This window comes from Drosophila eugracilis, unplaced genomic scaffold (assembly GCF_018153835.1).
Source record: "Drosophila eugracilis isolate 14026-0451.02 unplaced genomic scaffold, ASM1815383v1 contig_1770, whole genome shotgun sequence".
NCBI classification, from domain to species: domain Eukaryota; kingdom Metazoa; phylum Arthropoda; class Insecta; order Diptera; family Drosophilidae; genus Drosophila; species Drosophila eugracilis.
Window position 1 is genome coordinate 34,906 of NW_024572611.1, and position 9,719 is coordinate 44,624.

General features: G+C 46.8%; 1 protein-coding gene across 1 annotated transcript; it reads right to left on the reverse strand.

Annotated features, from left to right (window-relative positions):
- Positions 1-604: 604 nt before the first annotated feature.
- Positions 605-3,523, reverse strand: LOC121529706. The gene is made up of 3 exons (XM_041817625.1): positions 2,502-3,523; positions 1,959-2,340; positions 605-1,924 (listed from the first exon to the last, which is right to left on the reverse strand). Exons 1-3 carry the CDS (start codon positions 3,521-3,523, stop codon positions 605-607), a joined length of 2,724 nt encoding a protein of 907 aa, XP_041673559.1.
- Positions 3,524-9,719: the final 6,196 nt, after the last annotated feature.

The following is a 9,719-nucleotide window of genomic DNA, read 5'->3' on the forward strand; positions in this document are numbered from 1 at the left end:
TGGCAGTCACCATGTAGCAGCTCAGGAACCCAATCGGGTCAAACGTAGACATCACCAGGCTTAGGAACTCCCTCTTGGTAGGGACTCGTTCCCCCGTCATCACGTTCCTCGGGACTCGATGGTACTTGACGCCGAACTTGAACTCATCGGTAGCCGGCTGCCAGTACATCCCAAGAACCTTCTCCTCAGCTTCGGTCCATCCGACTCTGGCGATAGACTCAAGTGGGTTCAGCGCTCTGACCACACTTGCCGAACTGGAGGTAAATCGGCACAAATCAAAACCTGCTTCAGCGTGAATTTCTCTCACCCGTGTCGAGATGGCGATAGCTTCGTCCTCGCTGGCGAAACTGTCGACGTAGTCATCCACGTAGTGGTATTCGTTGATGGCCAGGGCTGCTCGCGGGTCCGTGCTGCTATACCGCAAGGCATTCACGGTCTTCACGTAGTCCGCCGAACATGGTGAGCAGGCCGCTTCGAACGTCATTACTGCCATCTCGTATACGTCCGGCTCTCGCTGGTCGTCTCCGTCTCTCCACAGAAACCTCTGGGCGCATCTGTCCTTCGGCTGCATCAGTACCTGATGAAACATCTCCTTGATGTCTGCTCAAACTCCAACCGCTCCTTCCCGAAAATGGAAGAGCACTGCTGGGAGGGGCTTGTAGCGCTGTGGGCCTTTCAGTAGCGCTGAATTCAAGGACACACCGTCCACCTTGGCAGCCGCATCGGAAACCAGCCGGATTTTCCCAGGCTTTTTCGGGTTTTCCACTCCGAAGTGCGGCAGGTACCACACTTTGCCCTCCTGAAACCTCTGGACTTCCTGGGCCTCCAGTCGTCGTGCGTATCCCTTCTTGACATAATCGTCCATTATCCGGATGTAAGCCGACGCGAAGTCCACATCGCGCATCATTTTACGCTCTATGTTGACGAGCCTCCTAAGGGCCATGCTGTAGCTCTCCGGCAATCTCACTTCGTCGTCCTTCAATAGCAGCCCGGTCTCGTATCTCTGGCCTACGCGTTTGGTCATCTTCTCCAGGGTGCTCAGGGCCCGTGCGTCGCCGCTATCTCCGACTGACGGCTCCAGGTCCACTCTGCTAGCTGCGACTGGCTGCACCGGCTTCGCTCCGAAATTCTCGGTCTCGAAGTAGTCGCTGACCATCTTCTCCAGAAGATCATCCTGGGGCACGGCTAGGAGGCACGAACTCAGAAGCGGCGAGCTCGGCTTTCCGTTCACCGGTCCATATACCACCCATCCAAGTGCGGTTTCTGCTGCAAACGGCCCTCCAGATCCATAACTTTTGGTTCTGTAGGGTACTCCTAAATGCGCATGATCCAGTCCAATTAGGATTCTCGGCATCGCATTGTTGTACGGCATCACCGGCAGACGCGTGTTCGCCTTCACTGCCTGTACATCCTCCTGACGCAGGCTCTGCATCGGAAGGTTCAGATTGGCCACTCCGTACACATTTTTCAGCCCATGGCGCTTTGGTTTGCCCGCTGCGCTGATCTGCAGGCTGACCACCTTCGTGTGCTCTTTGGCGGATTTTCCACCAAACCATTGCACATTCAGCTGGCGACTCTCGCCTTTCAGGTTCAGGCTGCGGATGAGTTCGTTGTCGATGAGTGTGACAGACGATCCTTTGTCCAGCAGTGAGTACGTGTCGACCTTCGTATTCTCGCCGTACAGCGTCACGGGTAGAATCCTGATCAGCAGGTGGCATCCAATTGAGTCGATGTTGAGGTTTCGGTGCGGCAATTCCTGGCGATCGTACGCCGATCGCCCTTCATCCCGCTCACGTCGCGCGTCTACAACTGCGGCCGACGTAAGGATGGTTCCTTTCCCTGGAATCCACTGACCGTGGCACTCCCCTCCGATTGTTGCCGTCTCTGTACGGCTGTCGGTCCTGATCCCTCCTGTGGCCCCCATCTGCGACTGGCGGCCGTTTGGATCGTTCAGGTACTTCGTGGAGCAGGTGGTGATGCCTCATCTGGCATCCGAGGACGTTGCATCCGCGGCTCTTCCTGCAGAAACGGGACATGTGTCCGGGCTCCAGGCACGAGAAGCACAGTCGTCGCTTCCTCGCGGACTCGATCCGTGTCGTTGTAGAGGCGCTGATGAAGTCCTTGCAGTCCCTGACCTGGTGCTGTCCCCCGCATATAGGGCAGCATCTGGGGCGGTCGACATATTGCTCCTCCTCGCGAACACTATTCGCGTGCAGAATCCTTCGCTTCGGTTGTTCCCTGGCTCCGGCGTCCGTGACAGTGCACACCAGTTTGGCGAATTCATGGAGCCACTCGCTCAGGTGCGCCACCGTCGGATACGGCTGTATCGTGGCCGCGTGCCTTTCCCAGTCCAACCTCTTGCTTAGCGGTACTTGGCTATCAGCTCCTCCATTAGGGTTGGGTTGGCTAAGTGCTGGCTGCCGGTCGCGGTCGACTGCAGGAACGCTGACAGGTTGCTAACCTTCGTCGCGAACGGCACGATCCTCGCGATGTTGGCCTACTGAATCGGCTGCACTTCGCGCACGCTCTCCAATTGGCTGCGGATCAGTTGCTCCGGGCGTCCATACCGGAATCGTAGCTGCTCCATAACAGCTTGAACGTTGCTGGGATGGATGAGCAACGACTTCACTGTTTCGCGAGCCTCTCCCTTCAGGGCTTTCACTAGCCTCTGGTTGTTTTCCAACTCGGTGCACTGGTAGGCTGCAGTTGTCTCCGTGAACGCACACAGGAATATTGGCCATTCCTCTGGCTGACCCTCGAAATCGGGAAGGTCATGTAGTCTGCGTGGCGTCCATCCTTGTATGCTTGTCGTCGGCGCTCCATATGATATGGGCGATGGCGCAGGTACCTCTGGGCGAACGTAACCTAGCACCGGCTGTGCTGCGGCGGTCACACAAGATGGCGGAGAATAGCGCAGTATTGTTGTTGTCGACACAGGTTGCCCGTTTGCCCAATGGGCGCCAAGCATCGGCGCCAAATTCGCACCTCCATTTTGGCGGCAATTTGCACTTACTTGTGCCGGCAACTGCAGCGATGGCGTCACTCCGAGATCCGTTTGCAGGTTGTCCCTCATCTGCCTGGGCAGGTTTTCGCTCAAACTCTGCCGTGGCGCTGCTCCATGATGTGGCAGCGTTCCACTCGAACATGGCGGTGTATTCGCTGCACCGCTCACTCCAACGCCGCGTGCCCCGATTCGAACGGGATCTCTGGCGACCTCTGCTTGTCCTCCACTTGCTCTTGCCTTCGCCAGCTCCGACTCCAGACGTGCGATCCTTTCCATTAAGGCCGCCACTACAGTTGTGGAATCCGTAGTCTGCCCCGTCGCTTCGGGCTGCAGGTTACTTGCCGCTTTCCTGGCGGCTGTTCCACTTTCCTTCGGAGTCTGTGGCCTCTGCCGATCACCAGCCACACTCGCAGAGCTGATCGCGGTGCCAGTTGCTGTGGCCGTGGTGGTCGCAGTTCCGGGAACGCCCGAGGCTTCCAGCCTGGGGCTCCGCCTGGGTGAGTGCTTCGTGGGCATCATCTTGCAGAGTGCGAATAAAAGAATTTGTCACCGCTTGGCCGATCACGGGAATGCCTTATAACACTCGCAAATAGGACAATTGTTGAAGTGATGTGTAACGAGCGTTTTATTCTAAAAGACAATTGTTCTTAACCTGATACATAATTACTTATCCTACATACCGCAGTTTCTCTTCCCCTTTCTGTGATGGTGCAAATCGATGTGTTTTATCCGCCAAATATTGTATTCCTTTTTACCCGATTTTAGTGCGACCAAATAACCTAAACTAAATAATAGACTTCATAAAAATACTGACTTCATAAAAATCCTGACTATCGATAGCCTAATCCGTTCCGAGACAGTATGATTAATTACTGGAGAACCTAATTGGTTCCAAACTACCTTAGGTATTTCCTTTATCTCACCTATATACATATGACATAGATAGCGTCGCTAGATCTTCTACCTGAATACTATGATGAGCAACTAAGATATCGCTATCTGTTCGAGCAGTGCAGTCTGACCTTATGGTGAAAACTCCTTATTCAGGTAAATCGACTATCTCTAATTTTGAAATGCCGCATTTTACCCGAGCCTTAGTATTGTTCTGTACCTTAAAAAGCCAACTACTTCTTCTGTCTAACTCGACCCAGTACGACTTGTTTGGAATAACGGATTTGTACTGAACGACTGTTCAACCTTGTCAAGCTTCCCTTCAAGACGATTCAAGCCCAAGTGTCCGGTCTTAATCAGACCATTTCCGCGCAGTCTACTAAATTGTGCCATTTCTCCGTTCGGTCGCCGTCTAGACCCGGGCTACTATTAGAGACTGCGGCTTACGTTCTTCCGCAGTTGGCAGGAAATCTGCCATCACATCCGATTTCGCGAGATCGTCTCAAGGGGCTGCCCGATATTCCCCTGGCGGACCCCAACTTCTTTGAAAGCTCCTAAGTCGATGTGTTAATAGGAGCTGACATTCTTCCGTCCATTCTCCTCGGTAATACCAGGGCTAACATCTGCGGGTCGCTTCTCGGTCAGGAAACCATTTTTGGATGGGTGCTGACAGGCCCATTATCTCCAGCCAACCCTCGCAGCGTGTCCGTTTTTTCCACACGAGTTCCCCGTAGCCTCGGTGACTCGCTGGATCAGCACCTCACCAAATTTTGAGAGGTAGAGGATGTGCCCACACAGATCAATTCGGAATCGGATTCAGTTTGCGAGCGCAATTTTGTCCAGACGACGAGAAGAGACGAGTGTGGCAAGTACGTTGTGACGCTCCCCTTACGCGACTCCGAGCAGAAGGGTTCCGAGCTATCGGCTTCACGGTCCTTTGCTCTTGCTCAGTTCCTGCGTAATGAGCAGCGCCTGAAGAGGGATCCGCCTCTTAAGGCCCGCTATGACTCGGTAATCCATGAATACATCGACTTAGGCCACATGACCAAGGTCTCTCCCAAGAGCAGTTCCGTTACCCTACTATCTTCCACATAATGCCGTCTTCAAGCCCGTAAGCACGACCACCAAGGTGCGGGTAGTCTTCAATGCTTCGAGCCCGTCCGCAAACGGGACCAGTCTGAACGACATTCTTTACGCGGGCCCGGTCTTACAATCCGACCTTACGATTCAAATCCTAAAGTGGCGATACTTTAGGTTTGTCTACAACGCCGACATCGAGAAGATGTATCGGCAAATTTGGGTAGACCCCAAGCATACTCCGCTCCAACGTATTTTGTTTCGCAATCCCGATGGGTAGATCCGCGACTACGAATTAAAAACGGTCACCTTCGGTGTCAATTGTGTCCCATTCCTAGCGCTCCGTGTCCTGCAACAGCTCGCTGACGACGACGTTCCAATGTCCCTGTCCATTGTGCTGTCTCGTAGCTATGTCCATACATTAAGGATGTATGGCCAGTAATATGATGAAAATCTAGTTCATGTAATCTTAACTTATGTGTTTTTAAATCGTTTATTTTACTTAACAAATTTTGTATTTCTATTGTATGATTAATTACTGGAGAACCTAATTGGTTCCAAGCTACCTTAGGTATTTCCTTTATCTCACCTATATACATATGACATAGATAGCGTCCCTAGATCTTCTACCTGAATACTATGATGAGCAACTAAGATATCGCTATCTGTTCCAGCAGTACAGTCTGACCTTATGGTGAAAACTCCTTATTCAGGTTAATCGACTATCTCTAATTTTGAAATGCCGCATTTTACCCGAGCCTTAGTATTGTTCTGTACCTTAAAAAGCCAACTACTTCTTCTGTCTAACTCGACCTGACATTCTTCCGTCCATTCTCCTCGGTAATACCAGGGCTAATATCTGCGGGTCGCTTCTCGGTCAGGAAACCATTTTTGGATGGGTGCTGACAGGCCCATTATCTCCAGCCAACCCTCGCAGCGTGTCCGTTTTTTTCACACGAGTTCCCCGTAGCCTCGGTGACTCGCTGGATCAGCACTTCACCAAATTTTGAGAGGTGGAGGATGTGCCCACACAGATCAATTCGGAATCGGATTCAGTTTGCGAGCGCAATTTTGTCCAGACGACGAGAAGAGACGAGTGTGGCAAGTACGTTGTGACGCTCCCCTTACGCGACCCCGAGCAGAAGGGTTCCGAGCTATCGGCTTCACGGTCCTTTGCTCTTGCTCAGTTCCTGCGTAATGAGCAGCGCCTGAAGAGGGATCCGCCTCTTAAGGCCCGCTATGACTCGGTAATCCATGAATACATCGACTTAGGCCACATGACCAAGGTGTCTCCCAAGAGCAGTTCCGTTACCCTACTATCTTCCACATAATGCCGTCTTCAAGCCCGTAAGCACGACCACCAAGGTGCGGGTAGTCTTCAATGCTTCGAGCCCGTCCGCAAACGGGACCAGTCTGAACGACATTCTTTACGCGGGCCCGGTCTTACAATCCGACCTTACGATTCAAATCCTAAAGTGGCGATACTTTAGGTTTGTCTACAACGCCGACATCGAGAAGATGTGTCGGCAAATTTGGGTAGACCCCAAGCATACTCCGCTCCAACGTATTTTGTTTCGCAATCCCGATGGGTAGATCCGCGACTACGAATTAAAAACGGTCACCTTCGGTGTCAATTGTGTCCCATTCCTAGCGCTCCGTGTCCTGCAACAGCTCGCTGACGACGACGTTCCAATGTCCCTGTCCATTGTGCTGTCTCGTAGCTATGTCCATACATTAAGGATGTATGGCCAGTAATATGATGAAAATCTAGTTCATGTAATCTTAACTTATGTGTTTTTAAATCGTTTATTTTACTTAACAAATTTTGTATTTCTATTGAATGATTAATTACTGGAGAACCTTATTGGTTCCAAACTACCTTAGGTATTTCCTTTATCTCACCTATATACATATGACATAGATAGCGTCCCTAGATCTTCTACCTGAATACTATGATGAGCAACTAAGATATCGCTATCTGTTCGAGCATTGCAGTCTGACCTTATGGTGAAAACTCCTTATTCAGGTAAATCGACTATCTCTAATTTTGAAATGCCGCATTTTACCGAGCCTTAGTATTGTTCTGTACCTTAAAAAGCCAACTACTTCTTCTGTCTAACTCGACCCAGTACGACTTGTTTGGAATGACGGATTTGTACCTACAATTGGACGCAGCATTTGGTTTAAGAGGCGTAAGCTCACAGATGTTATCATTGGCACATCTCCAGGGCCTACTACCTTCACACACTCTTTTGTTTGATTGCCACCGCTGGCATTTATTTAAAGTTGATTCTTCCATTAGGCGATATGCATATATTTCAAAATTGTAAACTAAATATTGTGAATCAAGATGAACCATAACCATGCTTTCATCAATTTGAAAAGGTACTGGAACTATTCTATAAAGCACTGATGCATGTCTTCCAAACAAAGATATTTTTGCATTTATTATTAGCTTCCTATCAACAAATAATCCCCTTGCAATTAATAATGTATAAATGTCCTTTAGCTCAGTACCTGTTCTTTTTCCTGGCAACAATAAGTTTTCTGATATTTCATTTATTTTGGTGATTTCTATTTTTAACTGACTGGTTGATGTCAATTAAAAGGCTTATGATTCCGGATTGCATTTATTCACAGTCATCTATTATGCTGCCTAATTGTTTGGTGATCATGAAGAAGTTGATAGATTCTTTGTACAAATAATAGGAATCCTTTAGCACAGCTGTCATATTCTCATTTCTTTTATTCATGCCTTTAAAGTTTGCGTTTATATCGTCCGTCGTACTTTTTAATATATTAGCCGTAGAATCGATTAAAGACGTTTGCTTCTTGCTCAACTCATTAAGGCTATGCTGGTTGCTTACTAAATTTCTCATATTTTCTTCCATCTGGATCCTCATCCATTATCCCAAATAAAATGTAATAAAGGGATCCCATAAAGCCAAAGGGAGATCGTATATTCCTTGCTTTACCTTGAGCTATAAAGAGCTTGTAATTCTCTTCCAAGTCTACCATTTGTCATTCCGTATTATTTAGAACCAAAAAACACTGATCCTCGAACCCATAGAGTTTTTCGCAAGCTACTCTCATTTTTGGTACTAATTCTTTCCCCTTTTTTAACATTTCGAAATAAGCGTCCATATCATAGTAGATTACTAAATTCCACGAGGATGCTACGATCTCAATGTCCCCCATTGGATCGAAATATATTGCCGAAGTCTTATTTATGGTTTCTTCTGCATATTTTTGTTTCCCATTATTAGGCAATGCGTTAGAAATTTGACAACTCAATATAAATAGCAACATTGCCATGATAAACCCAATCTTGGACATCTTTGATGTTGCTCTAGTTTGTCTTTTTAGCTGAGGGTCAGCCTCATTTTTGTCAAGAGACTTTATTCCTTCCAAGGGACAAATTTTAGCAATGGGTCTTGTGATAAATCCTTCTTGCATCTTTATCTCAACTACTCGGACCTTATCATCATTCCCCTTATGGATCTTTTCCACCTTCCCTAAAGGCCATCTTGCTGGATGACAATTCTTATCCTTCAATAATACAATGTGTCCCTCTTCTACATTAGGACTTTCCCTTTTCCATTTGTTTCTTTTCTGAAGTGTATGTAAATACTCATTTTTCCATTTTCCCCAGAAATCTTTTTTTTTTAAGCGAGGTCTTCCAATCAAAAATTGACCTGGGGTTAAGACCTCTTTTTGGTCCATTTCATTAACTATTGTGTATAATGGCCTTGAATTTAAGCATGCTTATATTTGACATAAAATCGTAGACATTTCTTCGTATGTCGAACTGTATCGCCGATTAGTCTTATTAAATGGTATTTCATTGATTTAACCCCAGCTTCCCAAATACCTCCGAAGTGAGGTCCTGCCGGGGGAATAAAATGCCAATCAATTCTATCCTTTTCCAGCTGCGCATCAATCATTATATTTTCTGGGATTGCATTTAACAACTCCTGATCTAATTTTCTTGCAACTCCTACAAAATTAGTTCCGTTATTTGAATAGATACATTTAGAACATTAAAAAAATAAGGACCTACGTAATCTATCCCAGTATTTAAAAATGGAAATGACATCGTAACTCTATATTTTGGGAAATTGCCCATTATTTGCTGAGCTGTATTTTGCCTAAACATTGCACACTTTTCACATTCTCTCGAATACTTTTTCAGCAAATTTTTCAAACCGAAAATCCAATACTTTGTTTGAATATAATTTCGCATTAGGTTTATTCCTCCATGCAATGTTTCCATATGAGAATTTTTGATCAATAAGTTTGATAGGTAGCACTTTTTTAATATGATAAGATGTTTAACTTCAAATTCCGCATTTGAGTTTTCCAATCTTCCTCCTACCCTAAGTATTCCATCCTTATCCAGAAAGGGATTCAAAGACAATATTTTATTATTTGTTTTAATTTCTTTGTTTGTTTTTAGGCACTTTATCTCTTGACTGAATTCATATTTCTGTTGCTTTTAAATAACATTCTTTTCAGCTATTTTCAACTCCTTTGCTGTGAGATAAGATGGTTTTTATTTGAATTAATCTGTTTATGTATGCTACTACTCGTATAAGTTTTTCTATACTGGAATATCTTTCTATTAATTTGTAAATAGGATCATTTGTTTCGTCGGTTAATATTGAATTTATTAGTACCGATTAGAGAGATAGCCATTTCGGACCTTTCCACCAAAGATCACAGTCAGTCAACTGGTTAGAATTAATTC